The following is an 18,454-nucleotide window of genomic DNA, read 5'->3' on the forward strand; positions in this document are numbered from 1 at the left end:
ATACGGACACAGATGAGACGGGGGCTTGAGAGTGCAAGGCAGAGGTGGAGTGAAGACAAAAGCTGCTCTGCTGACCCAGGAGCTCATTTGCTCTATTTATATCGGGGCTGGACCTTGTGATAGTGAAGGATTTTGGCAGTGATTGTCTTTATGATTCAGTGTCTCTAGCAGTGACATCAGGGTGAATGACATCCTAGACAGACTCCTTGGGGGTGGTCTGTGTGGATGAAGGACACACCTAGGGTTTAACAAGCTTCCATCTCCAGAAGGGGTCCTGGTGTCGCCGCCTTTGCTTTGCAAGTTGAGAAAGCATTTCTTTTCCCACCTACAGGGAGAGAGGAGAGAGAGAGAGAGAGAGAGAGAGAGTGATAAAGACTATATGAAGCCTTTTTAAATTTTTTTCTTAAATCCATCCAAGAAGCTGATGATGGGTCACTGGAACTCTATGACACAACTGTATTAGTAGAATGTGCGTTTGCAATGTCAAAGGTAAGTGCAGAGTATTGTTACTTGCTCTTGCTTGAAGTTTGCAAGAATATTTATGGAGAGTACTTTGCATTGTAAATAGATGTCCACACCAACTAGAAAGGTGGGGTTTTAAGCTATTCAGACATTCAACATGTTACAGAAGTAATTCCCTTTTGTAGTGGATTTCATTTATCTACAACATTTGACCCAGATACCTGTTACAAAATTAGACATCCTCAGGCTTTGGTACTACAGCGGTTGAGGTCAATTAAACCTCTATTTCAGAGCCTCAAGCTCTACTCCGGGTTGAAACGAAGAAATGCTGTCTTCTGTAAGCAGCTGGGTAGAGGAACGTGGTGGGTGAGGCTTGTGGGAACACTGACCCTACCATGCAGCCACATGACTAGAGAGGATTTGTTCCGCTCTTCAGTGGGGTAGGGAACATCTTCCAGTTGCATAAAAGCCTTGGGCCTCTTACCTAGCAGTTAAGTTCACTAGGATCTTGGAAGGATTTACGTTCTTATAGCACGTGAAAAGGCCAACAGTGCAAGCCTTACAGGTATTGCTCATCCAGAGAGAAACAGCTCTTCATCATTAGGTCTCTGGGTTACATCAGCTGACTTACACAACCGCTAACTCAACCATCAACCCTGCCCTTCTGACCCAGACAACTGGGTTATAACAGGGACTCCACCCAAAGGCTGTCTCATGAGTCAGGCCTTTTTCCACAGACGGACACATGCTCTCCAGTAATGGTCTCAGGATTACTGGTATCTCAAAAAATCTACGTTAACCTCTAGGCTTCCAGGTACTACTCAGCTGCCAAACAAGTAGAGGGTTCAATGGGCAGAGCTTTTGAGAATGACCAAAATTAGCGCAGGAATGCAGTTCGGTGGAGAAGGTGAGTGAATTTTCACCCGAAGAAACACAAAATGCTTAGTCACACAAAGAAGATACGCTGCCAGCACCTTGAATCACACAAGGCAAGACAGAACAAGTTTATGAAGAAATGGTTTAAACCACAAGTCAAACTTCTGTTAGACTAACCATAATAGATAAGACTCCTTGAGCCTGTAAGAGCCATAAGCAGAATTAATCAGCAAATATTACAGCAGCAGTATTTAAACCAGGGCCATTTCTAACTGGGCACCCACCTCCCATCTGCTGCAGCTTCCGTGTAAGCCATTACAACGCAAAGCGTTTTGCCCACACTGGTTGAGTACAGCTCCTGACTAAGGAGTTACACAGGCTGATGTACTCCAGGGTAGAAACTGATTTTGGACCCTTTGATTTTAGTGAGCGCAAGCTGAGGCCCCAAAAATCTTACTAACCAAGTTGACGCCCCATCAGAGGCCACCCACATGACTTGTTTTAGTGGAAAGGGAAGTTGAGGGCACTGAAGTTTAGCTGCAGAGTAGGTAAGGTAGAAAGAACAAGCACAAATTTGTATCAGACTGTCCTGTATAGCTGTAATCTGAAGGACACTCCCCCCAAATACCACCATCCCAGATATATAATGAATAATTTTCACCTGCTGCTGCTAGCCACAAAAGGACATTTCAAGCCACTATGGCCTCTTAAAACAGCACGGCTGAAAGTCCACTGGCGAACCAGTGGTTTCAACAGAGGTGGTCTGTATTGACTAATCCAGTTCCTATTTCCTCATAAAACCAGCCCAAGTCCCAACTAAAAAAAGCCGCCCGAGCTTCCTGCCTTTTTTTTTTTTTATAAAGCAGCACAGTGCTCCGTAACACATGCGGATCAAAGAGCTGCGAAGGGCTCTACCTTTCCAAGGAGCACGAGCGAGAGGCCAAGCAAACAGCAGAGGAACACTGGGGAGAGCACCCTGCAGCTTTATATTTATTTTGTGCCTTTTCATCCCGGATTTTCAAAGGTTTGGTCCAGGTTGCTCTTCCTGGGAAGGTTTTCCTCTCAGTCTTACATGAAAACATTCAGCTTCCTGTTGAGGAATGGCCTTGAGGCGCCGGGCCAGTAGTTCACAGCAGTCTGATACAAGCGCCGTGATTCAGAGCTACTCCCCATTAGCAGCCAGGAATGTCTACTTCACTGAAGGAAATGAAATGCTCTTCTGTTGAGATGGTTCCCTGCCTCCTCCCCCCTTCCCTTACCAGCAAGCTGTCTTTGAAGTCAGGAGGTTAAAATAACGACCGCGGCCTTGCTCTGGCCCTCAGCTTTTTCCAACAGCGGCCATCGCTTCCTTCTCGACCCAAAGGCAGCGTTCGCAGCGCCTGCCTCCTTTCCGCAGCCCCGCTCGGCGCTCCCTTCTCCCCTGCTCCGGGAGAGAGGCTGCAGATACTACTGCGATTCTGCAAGGGGACGGGCACAGGGAAGCCCTGACTATTTTTACTTCCCATTTTTATAAACGACACGGTAGCTGTCCTGAAAAGAGTATCTAGAACCCAGCCTTTCCCCAGCTGCACATTAAAGGCTACACGCTGGAAATGGCTTCTACCGCTGATAAACCGAATAATGCCTAAAAAATACGAATAATGATGGTGTTGCCTTACAGATATAAAACAGGTCAAATCAGGATTCTTTTCAAGAAACCACAGGCATGTGCTAAGGAGACTGAAGACTTCCCACATCTAAGGCTTCACTGGGGGGCTGTAGCTGAAGTCTGGCCAAGCCAGGCAAGCCCTAGCAAAGCCCAATCCACAAGTGAAGTCGGCGCAATCAAAGACTGCAATTACAGCTCCCTGGCTGTGGTTAGGCTTCAAAGAAAGTGCTGCAAGTCACATTTTACATATGTGAAGTCTTGAGCCTGAGCCACAATAGGAGGCACTGTCTGTGCCATTTGCAGTGTACATCTGACTGCGGGAGGAAAGGCTGGGGGGGGAACCCACCTTGAGAAAGAAACAGAACTAAAACTCAACAATAATTCGGTGCAAAAAGAAAAGTCTTACTACTGAAGTGATAAAACTATGTCAGGAATCACTACAGTAAAACTAAAGCCTCCTACCAAGCCTGGGCTCAATGGCTGAGGGCAAGAGCATCAGCGGGGGATCAGAAGTCCTCCCCATGCTTGGGAATGAGATGGATTGAAGGGTGGGTCCGCAAGGGCCTTGTGCTCCTCCTCTGGTTTTTAACTCATCTCCATTTTTCTAGAACAAGGGAGAGGATTATGCAGCTTCACCCAGGTCCTGCTAATCGGAAGAGGTTATGGAAGAAAGTCAAGAGTGTCTGAGTGGGTACAGGAGTAAGTACAGAGTAAAAGAGAGAGCTAACCCTTCACAGAACGCAAGAGAAAGTAAAAATTTTTAACCAGGTGCTTTTTTTCCTACACCTTTCCCCACCATAGGTTGTTTTCATACAATTGTACAAAGAGACAAGACTATGTCTAACGGCAGTTATATGTATTTAAAAAAAAAAAAAAAGAATAAAGGTCAGTCTCCAAACCTGGCTTTTAATCCAGTACTTCAAACACCATGGCAAACCCAGGGACCCGGCAGCTGAAACTGCCATTTTCTGCTGAAGTCCATAACGAACGCGTTCGACTTACTGCCAGGACTTATCCAATACTCCAGAAACTTGGGTATGCAAAACCGGGTCATTATTTATCCGAAAGGTTCACGCTGTTTGTGAAGGCCCTTTGTATTTTCTTTAGCAGCAGAGCTGGAGAGGGTTTCGGGCGCGAGCAGAGAGATGCCGGCGCTGCAGTCTGCTCCTCTTCCTGCCCAGCTGTGCCACGGTTTGTGGGCTTAGCCTAGACCAGATCCTTGAAATGGTCTGGGCAAACAAAAACAAACACTCCACAACCTTTGTTGTTTCTAAACAGAAAAAAAACCCCACACCTCCCAGCAAAACCCCAGTCGTTTTAGTAATCCGATTTGCTGCAGGGTCCTGCAAGCTGTTACAGCGCATGGATGGAAAGACCTACGGGAGACAGGAAAAAGCCCTCTCTGCACGAGCTGGATACCAGCAGGCAGCAGAGGAAACCTTTTAAGCTGCCTTTGCTGCCAAAGAAATTACATAGAATTGTACCCTAAAACTGTAACAGATACTGCCATGTCAAAGCTATGTCAGTAGTAAGTTTTTCTTGGGTGTTTTTTTTTTTTTCCCCCTCCCTTGCTACTGTTAGCCTCAGCCCGTTGCTGGTAGCTGTGAACGGAGACTCCAGTAACAAATTACCCACTGGTGTTTTAGATGTCCTGAAGTAACTACCTCTGAAAACACCTCTCCATTGACTGCGGGTGCGGTCTGGAGTCCTAACTCCTGTCCTCTTAGTTTGGCCTGAGCTGGACACGTGAACAGCAGGAATACCCCCCCTCCGTGAGTCAGAGACCTCTTCCAGAGCAGGCCAGCCGCCGCACGGGGAACGCCCAGGTATTTTAGGGCTCCCGCTTTGTGCAGCTGAAGTCAGTGAGGCCAAAGCAGGTGTGGCTCTTATCAAGGGCCCCCAGTGTAGGCAGCATGAAACTAGAAGCTCTATCACTGAGCTACAATCTTTAAAATGATCCTCTTGGAAGACCCAGGACGTGTTTTTCCTGTTGGGGGTGGGAGGGGAGAGAGGTTCCATGTTTATAATAAAAACCAGATTACCTCTAGACAGTTGTCTCTAGCAGCTTCTCGAAGAGGAATAATATACTAAAAGTGATCTGCAAGGGAGGAAGAAATAGGCTTGTCCCCTTTTTGTGTCTTTATGGCATATAATAAATATTCAGAAGACTTTTCATTATTTATTTTATAGACTGAGAGCTGTGAAGGAAGATGCATCGGTTCTAGGGGCACTGAAATTGCTACTTCAGTTTTCACCTGCTGTAACAGGAAAGACATGAGGCACTGGTAAAGTAGTAAGTGAAAATTCTTTCAAAAGAAAGAAATAACGTAGGTAAAGTTTCCTTTGTAGATCATCTTTTCTGACGCAATTAAACATAGATTAGAATTTACACTGTACTTTGAAAGACAATCTCAACATGTAAACCTTCTAATACATGGAATAATTTAAAGAGTTGCTTTCATGCAACCAAAGGTAAGTCAGATGTAACCTGAATATCTTCTTGAGCTTCATCAACTCTTCTACACACAGGCATCCACAGAGCAACACTACCAGTGTAGGACAGTAGTACACAGAAACCGCTACAGAATTCAAACACCTCAACTTCACTTCGATGCAATTAAGTCATCTCAGCAGAAAATCTCTACTGGTCCGAAATACACAAGCCTCCTGTTGCGTATCTCAAAAAGACACACACATGGGAAGAAACCCAACCGTTCATCAAAACGTGGCCTTACCTAGTGTCAAGGCAAATGCACACACCATAAAACTAGTGATATGTAGTTATTTTGGCAATAATGTTTTACCTCGTGCAACTTCAGGTATTCCTGGGATGAAGGATAGAGGGCTCTCAAAACTCCTGAGTTTAATTCTGATGCAACTTAATATTAATGAAGAAACATGTATCTTTCTTTTGCAAGGAGGAAGCAACTTCAGGAGTTACATCTCTCTGCTCAGTTAAGCCTCCTTAGTTCTCTTACCACTCATCCCGCTCTACGGATGCCTGTGGCAAGAACACTAATTCAGCGAGATGGTCGCTGGTACCGTTTCCCTCAGGTGCATCTAACCCTGCTCACACACTGCACCCCGCTGCCAATGACGCCTTCACTGCACAAATGCTTCCGGTGTTGGCTCCCGCCGCTGGAACCGACAGCAGAAAGCCGGTGTCCTGACAGGCCGGGCTAAAACCCATACTGTCCGACTGGCTGCCAGGCTCCCGGCGAAGTGGCTTGTCAGCGGTGCTTCAGCTGGCCCTGCTGGGATCTTCCCTCCTTGCACAGCTTTCCAATCGGCACGCTTTCAAAACGGGTTATGTTATCTTAACGAGCAGGTAAAGGGTTAGAGATTTAAAAGATGACTTGCGTAGAAAGTCTTAGAAGATTAAGGAACTGACTGGTATGAGAAGGCTGGCTCTATTAGCAGTGACTTTTGCAACGTCAAATTTAGGCTTTTTGCTTTGGTTTTGTCGTTTTGGTTGGTTTTGTCTTTAGAATGGCTGGTTTTGCATTCATGTATATCAGAAGACCTCTTCAGTCATAATCTCTAAAAGTCAGAGGCAGATAGAAACAAAACACAGTGCTAGAGTTTGCTGAGCTTTGACCGAATTGCATTTGAATACAATTCTGTTGAAATTAGAGGACAGGTTTCACCCAAGCTTAGTCTCCAGAAACAAATAGGAAAGGCTTTGACAATGTCATAACAACTTGCTTTCTAGCTGTTCAGGAATACAGTATCAATTTCTCATTTTGAAGTTTTTCATGTAAATACACTAAAAAATGAAAATGCAATCCCGGCCTGAGATGAACACTAAAATGGTGGTTTTCTTCCGATTGGGAATGAAACCACATTTCAAAATCCTACGTTTTCTTTATGAAACAGTTTGTTTCTACAGAGTTTTTCTCATGACCTTACAATTCTCCATCTGGTGGCGAGTTTACTAAATCCACTAAAATACACGGTTTTCATCCAGAGAAGAATGGTGCCCCAGCCGTCAACTCCCTGTCCCCACCCTATCCCACAGGAAGGGTTAGAACAATAGTCATCCCACTGTTCCTTCATTCTAGCCGCCTAATGCTAACCCCTCCGAAGTGAAACGATACGGGGTTTTTTTAATCACTTGTAAATGTGCCCGAGTCCAAACTTCGTTAGGCATCTCTAACTTCACAGCAGCATCTGCAGCTTGAGCATCTCTGACAAAACAGGTTCCAGACATTCACCTGCTGAATTACCTGCTTTTGCCCTCTGTCAGTTTAAAACATGAAATGCTGAAGGTCAGCTTCATAGCTGACTGCACTGCACCCTTTGATTGCAAAAATTGTTTTGTAAATACTTAAAAATTGTTCTTCTTTCTCTAATCCTGTATCACAGAATCACTATCACAGAATCACTAAGGTTGGAAAAGACCTGTAAGATCATCAAGTCCAACCATATCTATGCTGAAAGCGTTCTGCTGTTGTTTTATTTAGAAAACCTATGCTTGGCTCCTACCCTGACTTACCCTTATCCCTCCCATAGTCTCTGATTGCACCCAAAATAGCTTTTATACCCTTCCTTCCTTCCTTCCTTCCTTCCCTCGTGCGCTTCCCAAGGCTCCTCCGCAGGCTGGGAAAGGAAAGCGGGGAACTTGGTCTGCTCTGCCGCATCCCTCCCGGCAGCTGTCAGTGCCCTTCTGTACCTGCCACCTAAACGGGAGGCGGCTTTTCTTCAGGTTGGCTCTTTTGACGTTCTTTTTGATGTCAGAGAGCCTGAAGGAGAGGAGGTTTTCTATCTTTCACCCCGGCAGGATCAATGTCAGGTCAGAATTAAGGTGTAGGAGGGGATCTGTCTGTCTTTGGATCTCCTTGTCTTTGGAAATTCCCTTGCCTATCTGAAAAAGGCCAAAGTTAACCAAAGTATTCAATAATAGAAATGTTTCAATCCAGCAAATTCTCTTCTGTTCACTCTGTCCCTCATGCCTATGCTGAAGGCCACCGTTCATAGCCAAAATGGGGAATAGGGAAACATGGGTCACACAGGAAACATCATTTTTAAAGCAAATCAGGACCTTTCTCTGCACCACCATCGCCACATGAATCCTCACACACGCTAACTTCCGCGCAAATCCTCCAGGCTCTGTTTAAAGCTTCTGAGCAGTCAAGAGGTATGGAAAGGGGTGGAGCGTTTGTTTCCTTTTCAGCTATTTCCAGCAGCAATTTCAAGAGCACTGGACAAGCCAGGTTAGAAAATATGTGCCTCAGAAAGCAAGGTACCACATCCTCTTCGCATCTCCTTTCTAGGATGATGGCCAGAAACCCATGGTCAACCATGACCACAGTCATCAGGTGGTTCTTTTCCACAGTATTCTGGCTGTAGATTGGTCCACTTCATAGTCTGCTTTCACAGCCTCACTCCATTTTATTTCTAAGTAATAAGGAAAAGATAATCCAGTCATAAATTGGTTGTTACAACACTACCCAAAAATCACTTCTGCACCGAAATTTGGCTTTAATTTCCATGTAGGAAGTTTGAAACGTTATGGATAATTCATTGTTTAAAGCTAAAACAGTCTTAATCTGATCCTTTTAAGTGCTTCTGACTGTAAATCGGTGTTAGTCAAGTTTTCTCATTTTTGAAAGCTTCGCTAATCTAAATGCTAATTGTCATGGAATTTTGCAAGCCACAAAAGCACTTCTCACAGGTTTTCAAATGTCTGTTAAGCTTCTCTATCACTCTTTTTAGCCCTTGAAAATACGCCAAAACACAATGTTAAATTATGTAGCTTGTGAGGACTTCCCAATTGCATCCTGCCATACGTCAAATGATGTGCCCTTTTACAATTACCGTACATGGCAAGTCATCAGAAGTTAAACTATTTCCACGTTGTGGAACAATCATGAGGAATTTTTGTTAGTACCCTTCTATTTCCTTGCTGATTTAAATACTCATGAGATGCTAAAGATCAGCTTTTTTTCCTTACGAAAGTCAAATCAGATAGGAAATGGGGAATCTCCACTTCCAACACAGAATTGCTCCCATTTACAAGTTGTAGAAGGTTGTGCTTAAAGTAACAAGAAAACACCCACCTTTCTGAAAGGTGCTCAACAGCTGATCTCTACATTGTCCTTAAGGCTAAGCTTTCCTCACTTCCCCTTCCCTCCTGGCCTCTCCCAAACTCCTTTTTAGCATCATCAGGTCTTATGCCACTCTCGACTGATTTCAAAAGGAGAGAATAAATACAAGTTATTTCTTCAACAAATAAAAGTTATTTCAAATATTGTGTTGGGCCACGTCAACTGAAAACAAAATCCTGCTTGGGGACAGTCCCACAACTCTTAAAGAACGGCGACATGCCTTGGAGTTCCCCAGGATAATTTGGCAAAGACTGGAGCACCAGCTCACAGTATTCCTAAAGCACTCTAATATTAAAGTCTTTTACAAATCGGCCATTCAGGAGGCTGGAGATTGAAGAACTCAGCTAAATCCTAAGCAGTGAAGCCATAAGAAGCCTGCTGCTGTGTACAACCCCGGGAAGAGGAGCAACTTGACGTTACCACCTTGACTTCCACTGCTCCAATGATGTCCAAGCCAAAGAAGCAGGTTAAAGGTCGACCTTAAAAATCAGTTCTGTGCTGAAGTGTTCACAGTATCTTAAATCATTTCTGTTTGCATGTCTCTTCCGTTACTTTCCTCTGAACATCCCACCACACAACCCTCCCACCATTTCATCCTTCTCACTTACATCATCGTAATTACAGCCCTGGCTGATCTCCTTTGTGCTGATCTCGAGATTCTTTCTTTGGTCTTGCCACCTACTCATTTCTGATTCTTCTCAGATAACAGAACGCTTGTCTCCTTCCCAGACCTCCCACCCGCCTTCCCCCTCTTCCTTGCACCAGCCGTACGAGCAAGAAAGCTAGTGTTTTCCTGTCTTCAAGAGCTCTTTGCGGTACTCACTGAACGGCATTCCCAAACTTATTATCTCCATCCAGTAAAGACTACAACGGCTCTGCTGTGGGCCTGGTAAGATATTACGCTTGTGGGCAAAACATTCTTTGGATTAGGCTTGCAAAGGGCAAGAGTCTTAACCTTCAGAAGTTTACTTTGAAGTCTGGCTGATTCAGGTTCCCTAAATCATTCTGCGCGTTTACTTCCAGCTAGAGCACATCTGTACCTCTCCAGTGGAGAGCATTCACTCGGCACGCAACCTTTAGTGAGGCTGCCTACAGGCGCGTACATGGAGTCAACAGCAACGCACAAGGACGGAGAGACAGGTATTACCAACAGTTTCCACACTGTTACAGAGCTTAAGGGGAAGGAAGGAAGGAAGGAAGGAAGGAAGGAAGGGGTGTAGAGGTAAAAGCAAAAAAGAGAAAACCCACGTACTCAGAACGTTCATCCTTTTCTCTTTCAACTCATCCTCTACTATGGAAAATGTAAACAGAGAAACTCCAACAAAAGTAGTTCAGTGTAGGCAACGCAGTCATCCTTAGATTGTAAGGCATCCAAGGAACCAAATATCCCCTGCTTTGCAACTGTCACTTGGACCTCAGTTGTATCCCGATCCTAATCGAGTGCTCTGCATCAATTCAGATAAAATTATGCGTTTTGCTTACTGGTACTGTGTTAACATCAAAGGGAAAAATACTCACAACAATCATGGACCTGGGCAACTAAGCTGAAATATCAATTATAAAACTCAAGGTTAAAGCACTTGCTTTATTTTTTTCAATAGGCATACTACTTATGGCAGTTACTGTAACTAACGATACTTTACAGCTATATTTATTGTGTAGGCTACAGAACCCAAATGCTGCAATCCACATCTAAAATCAGCGTGACTCAAGCATATTGCAAAGGGCAAGACTCTCTGCTTGCCTGAAAAACTTTTGCTTAGCAGGAAGGAAAAAAGAGCACGCATTTTGCCTTTTCACTTCAGCTTCAAAAACCCCACACCCCGAAGTCTTAAACCCAACCCAGTTTAGACTAACCAGCATAACGGCCTAACTGCAGAATAGGCGTGAATCGTGCTGGCTGACTGACACGCTGCACAGAGCAAACTGAACTTGGCTTTCTCTGGCTGAAAGTCCGAGCAGAGCAGAGGGGCAATAAGAGGTGGCCTTGCTGACCGCTCTGGGTGCCAAGGGGATCGTGGCCAAACAAGGCAGAGGGAGAGAGGATAAAGAGCCGATTTCTGTTTTAATGCATAGGTGAGTTTAGAAAGTGTTATTTTTTTGCACGGTTCCTAGAATTCTCGGGGATCTCCCGAGAGCAGTCTGGGTTAATTAGTGTAGAAGCAACTGTTTACGTCAAATGAATGCCATTCCTGCTAGAAACACATCACGCTGAGAGGAAGAGAAGGACCTGCCTTCCAACACAATCCCTGCGCAATGAGGATCTCGCTGTGGTACTGTGGGCACTCACAAGCAGACTAGATGGTGTTCCTGGGTATGTGTCATCACTAGTCACTCCACCTCCTGTGCAGCTGATACGACATGAAGCGAGAAAACACACGCTGGAAACACAACAACACAAAAACCCAACCCGCACCACAGGTGAAATACCACTGTACAGCTGAGGGAGAAATTCTTGCTATGACTGAAGTACAGTCCCATTTTTTAGCAGATGTTTTGTTAGTATACAGGTGAATAACTCTAAAAAGTGTACCCAGCCAGCCAGCACCTTGTAGATGTCAGCAGATAAAAGGTACTCTGAAGTCAGCGTCTAACCTGCTCTCGCGGACTGTGACGGTTTGCTGGCTGGGAGGGTTGGCACCGCTTAACAAACCCAGCCCTGTGCTTCACAGGCAGACTTGCAGCGAGTCAGTGAGGTACGGTCAATTTGAAAATAGTAAGGTTAAGAAGTGAAATGGTGAACACCTAATAGATAGCCGGTATAAAAACCATCAGTAGTCAAAGTAACATTAGCTTTGGGCGATGATACTTCTGCAATTTTTGCTAAATTCATATTATTGCATAAAATTTCTAAGAAAACCTATTTTACAATTCAGTTTTATCATCAGGAAAGCTTTAGAGATGTTCTTACCATGCTTCAGATGTAGGCAGCTGTCATTCTGGGGCCTGTACCTGTAGAAGATTGTTTTCCTTTAACAAATTCCTGTTACAGAGTTTTTGCACATTCCAAATAAGTTTGTTTGCTACAGTATTACATGGATTTTTTGATGTGGTTTTGGTTTTGTTGTTTGGGTTTTTTTATGGTTCTTATACCAGCCATTTTTGTTGGGGAAAACAGGGTGTTTCTTTGTATATATTTTACAGGCGAAGAGGAGACCTCACTGATGCTTTTAGCCAACCTACTAGGCAGCTGTTAGTGTACACAGAAATGTAAAATACAGCAATAAAAAAATACAGTGGCTGCAAAAAGGTCAGTGTAAAGTTTCCAGTGTCCAATAATCCCGCACAGTATTTGAGGCATAGTTAGGTCTAAGGATGATACAACGTTGATTGAGGAGAAAAGCAAAGGTAAAGCAGGACAGTGATTGCAGCAATGCCCAAGTTCAGCCAAAGACGTCGATGCCGTCAGGACTGCCGCAAGGAAAGGTGTAAGGGAAGGGAGACAGGTACTGTGTGCATTTTCACAAGCTTGCATTCAAAGTGAACTCTCTTAAAACATCCATCAGAAGCAAGTGTTAGAGAAAAGCATGTAAAAATTAAATAGCACAAGCCCTGGCTTCTAAAATATACCTGAGGTGAAAGGTAAGTAAGAGTTGGTCACAGCCTACCTGATGCTGATTCCTGCAACTTTTCTCTCTTCCTCTTCTTTTTCTTCCCCTGAAAAATAGGAAGTTTTACCATACCATTACATGCACAGAACTTTTTTTCGCTGCTCCCCCACCTCACGCCATAGAAACGAAAGCCATCTGGACTCTGAGAGAGGAAAAAACCCAGTTTTTGGGGTAGCTACAACCTTTTCTAACCCACTTCCAACTGTTTCAATGGTAACAAGGTTTGCTTTCAGCATCTATGGAGAAATACACACATGAGCAACGCACATTTTTATATCCACATGGAATTACTATTTCTGGCAGTTTTTCAACTAATGCTGGCAGCCACAAGCATCTAAAAGACTTCTCACGCTTAATAATCCGATGACACGTACGTTGATATCATAATTTATGGCTCTTACAAGAACTCTTCACACATTCAGATACTTACACTGTCATACATGGCAACAGCAGACAGGGTGTTGAAAGTACCTAGGACGACCACGACTTGTCCCCGGGGTGCAAACCAGCCAACTAAAACTGTTCTGATAACGCTCGTACCTTAACAAAAGCCAAGCCTCGCATGGCTGTGCCCAGAGAACGCGCTGTGCAGTAAGCAAATAGCAGACTGCTGTACGGAGGAGCACCCTTAACGTGACAGAGGTGCGGGACAGAAAGGGACGTCTGGCAGCTGTCTTTCTTGGACACCACGCCGGCACCAGCGTGCCAGCGTGGGCTCGTCGTGCCAACCCACACGCTCAGCCTTCTCCCGCACCCCCGTCTATGGAAAAAGCCAGAGCTCCTGGTTCGCACAGTCTTTCAGCAAACAAAAGGTCAGTTTAGACCCACAATTTTAAACCTCAGTCATCTTGCATCGCCCTAATTACCACTTTGATATTCCTCCATCTGACTTCTCCTTATTGTCCTGTATTGTCAGTCAAAGCTTTTTTTTTGATTGTTGTAAAAAACCCCAGTCATATCCATTTATATTTTAAAGCAGCCTTCAAGCTGCCAGGACAGGCTCTAACAAACCTTGGTGCAGTTGCTCGAAGCGAGACTGCAGCCCGTTGTCCATCCTTCTGCCCCCCAGCCAGGGGTTACCGCGCTCAGCATGGCCGGCAGCCGTCAACGCGTGTCCCGGCGTACACCGTGCCGCGCAGGGTGGCCACAAACTGGAAGGGCTGAGGTGGAAGGACGCATCTTTCCATTAGCTATAGCTCCACAAGGCGACGGGATGGGCAGCAGGTGATGTGAGATACCGCCTCAAATCACTGCAGCGCTCACGGGCGGACAGCAAGCGAGGGCTCCAAATACAGGCTACGCTGAAGCTATGGCAGATGAATTTAAGTAGTCCCCAGTCTGCTCTGATGCTCTGGGCCTGCCTGACTCCTAAGCTCCTGCCCTTATTTATCCTGAGGCTGGCACCAGGGCTGGGCAATGCCTTGTGAGTGAGCTCCCAAAGCCGGGACCAAGACCAGAAGTTGGAAAGCGGATTTCAAAGGCTCTGGGAAACTCACAGCTATATGCTTTGTCCCTTAGGCACCAAGGCAAGACTTCTTTACAGAGGAAAGTGCATTACTGCGGATGTTAACATGGAAAAATCACGTGAGGAAAATTACGTTTTCTTCTCCACGGCAGCTAAAACATACCGAAAGCTGATCTGAGATCTGTCTATGAGATACCAGAAGCGGAGGAACAGAAGGCAAAGGCTGGGCTGAAAACTAGTTGTCAGCATTCCCAAATGAGGTCGTTTCTGACAACTCCAGCACACGCAGACACCATCACGTTATGAAAACACTGTGCTTCTTGTGACTATGGCACAATTTTGCAGGACTACTTTGGGTGTCAGTAATAAAAACATAATAAAAAGCACACAGATATTGTCAACAGTTGAGTAGCAATGCTTAACATTTTCTTGAAACTTCTGAAGTCCTGAATAACCAGGCAAGCCAAAATAGAAGAATTAAAACCAGGTAGTCCATGGTTTTTTAATTGTACTGTTTGTGAAATTCAGCCACGTGAAACAGAAGTCACCCCTAAGTCACTTCCAACTCTCAAAATACTGCAGTAATATCTGTGCTAAATGAATGCAATTTCATTTTTTGACTGCTCAAGTTAGAAAAAATGAAAAGAGGGGAAAAAAAAAGATGACATATACCTGAAGAGGTTTCAGTGATAAACTGTGAACTACTATGATCACCTTCTCACCACCACTGCAACAAACATGGGCATTCCTGCAGGGGCAGAGAGGAGGACTGCAAGAGGAAGATAACAGTTCTCCACTGTAACGTGTAGGACTGGAGTATGTCAGAACTGTACTTCCACACAAGATGTAGGTTGGAAGCACATCAAAGAGACAATTCATACATGCCACCTTACACCCTCCAAATGTCTATCAAGGCATTTAAGAAACCGCAGGTCCACTGCCTGTGCTATAAGGCAGTAGGCTGTGGCAAAACACATCAGGTTCTTAAAGTCAATGTGACCAAGCAGCACAGGACAATCTTGACGGCTGACGGTCAGTAAACGTGAGCTAACGCGGCTCCAAAATGGTTTGATTTTCCAGCAAGTAAGTTCAAGACAATTGCAATCCCTTTGTTTTGAGGGAGTATGTCACTAAGGTCCTATTTCTTCCCAGGTGTATTTCTGTATTTCAAGACAGCTCTGTTGACAAGGTCTGGTTACTGGAAATAAACCCTACCTGCCTAAAGTCACGACAGCTCATCTGCTAGGGAAGATGACGGTATAAATAGGCAGAAACAAGCTGCTAGGGCTTACAGTAGTGTCTATGCTTCCAAAACTGGGCATGGATGTCAGCAAGACCAAGGCATTTGCTTTGGAGATGATCACGTAGTTTCTGTGTCAATGCCTTCCGCACCAAAGACCTCCCTAAGAGACTCTAGCTTACAATGAGAATTTTGTTTAAGCTGAACAGTAGCTGTGCTGGATTGGAAATGCTGGGTACTTCTGCAGTTTCTGTTAACGCCGTATTCAGCTGCCTCATACTCTTTAATGTCCACAAGACATCACTGAAGTAGAGAAATACTACTGTCCACCTAATACAGACGGAAAACTGAGCCAGATACAGCGTGTACACTTCCTGTCACAGTAAATAGTGTCACAGCTGACGGGGGGACGGAAAGGAGCCCAGATCTCAGGCTAGGATCAGTCTCAGGATTGCAGCTTGCGAGTTGCATAACAAAACATATGACTACACTGACAGCTCATTGTAAGCACAATAGTATAATTGTGCTGTGCAAGCTGTGCTATTGACACGTGTTTGATACTTAATTATAAAGCAAGAGTAGTTGTAAGAAAACTTCTTAGCTTCACCAAACTGTATAAAAGCAGAATCTATCATGACGTTTACTTATACAAATTTTGCAGGCTTTCTTTCAGAGATGGACCATTCTGAATTACTTTCAGCTGAAGTTCAGTTTGCATTAAGACCCCTGGGCTTTCGGTTCTCTTGAAAGAGAGACACCCCTTTTTTGTTCAGGTCTAAAGAAGATTTCTGGATAGCAAGTGATCAGATAGAAAATTATGGAAAATTCACAGCTGTACAGTAGAACACAAGCTTTCAGACAGTACTGATGATTGTCTTAGAAAAAACCTTTCCATGCTAATTTCTTCCCTTCAAAAACTGTGACCTTCATAAGAAGCATCTCAACAACAACAAAATCTCAAGTTTTCCGGATGCTTGAAATGCAAACAAATATAAGGCTTATGTTATATGTTTGTTCACCATCCCTCCATCCAGAACCTTCCACAAGTTAAAGAGAAGAAGAAAGAAAAAAAAAGTTAGGTAAAGGACGTTAATTTGAAAAGAGCCTTTAAGTGAGCGACTTACATAGTTGTCTCTTGCAGACCAGCCTGGATATAGCTGCATGTGTAGCTGCCTTTCTTTACGAGCTAGTTCATAATATTTCGCTTGTTCTTCACGGGAGAGAGCATGCCACTGCAAACAAAATAAACACAGCATTAGACTAGGAAATAACTCATACCTAGGCAAAGGATGACATGAGCAAGTGTTTCTATGACTTTGATTCAGTCCTTCCCCACTGCAAAAATGAAATTCATTAGGAATTACAAGCACCCATGTTTATTAACCAACTTTCAGGCATTTGTAAGCTCTGCAACTGCCAAGTGCCTTGAGCAAGACAAAACTCATTTACGGAAACCGGGCTCACCAATAATCTGCTCACAGAACCATGCCTTCCCAACGCTACTTTAAAAAACCCAAAGAAATCAAAAAAAAAACCCCGAACACTCAAAAAGCACCCTTTAGCTCTGACAAAACAGAAAGCTTTTGTGCTGCTTTTAAAGGGCAGCGAGCTCCCCACCATGGAAGGGTTTGCTGTCTTGTTTTTAAGCAGCAGCTACGCACATGTTGTCAATGCCAACGCAGAGGGCTTTCTGGGCACCGTCAGGTTCCTGTTCCAAGATCAACCTTAAGTACTGAGCTTCAAGGTACCTGCTTTCTGCTTTCTTCTTGTTGCAACAGAAGAAAATGGCAACTGCAAAAAGTTTCTAAGATACAGAAACCACACAACTGTAGTCTTCCAAATTATGTGAGTTGACCTCTGTAGCCAAGTAGGGATAAACGTCCTGCTTTTATGTACTTTAAAAAACCCCAAACAAAAACCCCCTCACAACCTGCACATTTGAAAAGGCACCAGCTACATCAATATCGACTCATTTTGTTCTTGTTGAAACACCTATCATAGAGCTGAACCAAGAAGAGTGAATGGCTTTTATTTAGAATCGGGTTCCACTGCTGCAGCATTAGACGTATCTTCTTGTTTGTCTTTGATAACAAGTCATGGGAGTGCATGGGAGGGCGGGGGGAGAAGAAGATATAAAAAAATATTAAAAAAAAGGTAGACATGAAATCATTAAGACACTCATGCAAGAATAATTTACAGAACTAGGATTTCACATCAGCTCACATTTGTATGATTTAACACGTCATTTTCTTACACGTCAGAAGATGTGAACTGAAGCGCTTGTCTGTCTTGACTTGGCAAGTTCGATGTGTTGCTGAGAGCACAGCAGTTCAGCCTATTTGCAGCTCTCAAACTCCACACGTGCATTCCAAAACTGGAAGGCAGTGAACATTCTGCGTGGCATCAGAGAGCCCAGTCAGCTCTTGAGAACAGAGGTGGTTCCTGTTCCGGAGTGGCACAGGGTAATAGTAAATAGCGACCAGGATGACCGAACACAAAACATTTGATAATAATTGATCTCCAAGCAATTATATTGGCTAACTCATACGTTGTTTGTACCACAGTAAAAGGGGAATTTGAGGTACTTTCACAGAGAACAGTAACTTGAAAGGAGGAGTCCAAGCTGTGGAAAAAGCAGGCAGTGGAGCACTGAGGCTTGATTCATTACCAAAATGGAGAGAAAGAAGCCACTGCCCTCATTCAGGCCAAGAAAACAAGGCTGACATATGAAGCAACTAAGATCGATCACTGAGGGAGTGAGAATGAAAACATGATCCTAGAGACTTGCGTGAAAGAATGGAAAAGGCAAGCACCGAGATGTCCTTTAAGAGGAGGTAACATCGGAGAGAAGGCAGAAGGCTGCAGGAACCGGAACAAGTACCAGTAGATTTCTGCTCTGTTTGGGGGCTGGTGGGGGGCAAGTCTTCAGATGGTAACAGAGAAGTAGCAGTTAAGGTCATGTACTGAGTTCCCACTTTAAAAGCACAGGGTTTTCAGCGAGTTGCAGTGCCTCTCCATACTGCCTTAGTCAGTGGTCAAGAAGAG

General features: G+C 44.4%; 1 protein-coding gene across 3 annotated transcripts in view; it reads right to left on the bottom strand.

Moving 5' to 3' along the window:
* Positions 1–245: 245 nt before the first annotated feature.
* LEF1 (lymphoid enhancer binding factor 1) overlaps positions 246–18,454 on the bottom strand; it is a 69,203-nt gene continuing 50,994 nt past the window's right edge. For 2 of the 3 annotated variants that reach the window (XM_059817414.1, XM_059817412.1), the window contains 3 exons: positions 16,534–16,641; positions 12,702–12,750; positions 12,011–12,045 (listed from right to left, as the gene is read on the bottom strand). In XM_059817414.1, coding sequence (XP_059673397.1) covers positions 12,011–12,045; positions 12,702–12,750; positions 16,534–16,641 — 192 coding nt within the window. Of the gene's footprint in view, positions 326–12,010; positions 12,046–12,701; positions 12,751–16,533; positions 16,642–18,454 lie in introns of those variants that run through there. The other variant, XM_059817413.1, reaches the window with a different exon arrangement.

Source organism: Gavia stellata, chromosome 5 (genome assembly GCF_030936135.1).
Source record: "Gavia stellata isolate bGavSte3 chromosome 5, bGavSte3.hap2, whole genome shotgun sequence".
Lineage (NCBI taxonomy): Eukaryota > Metazoa > Chordata > Aves > Gaviiformes > Gaviidae > Gavia > Gavia stellata.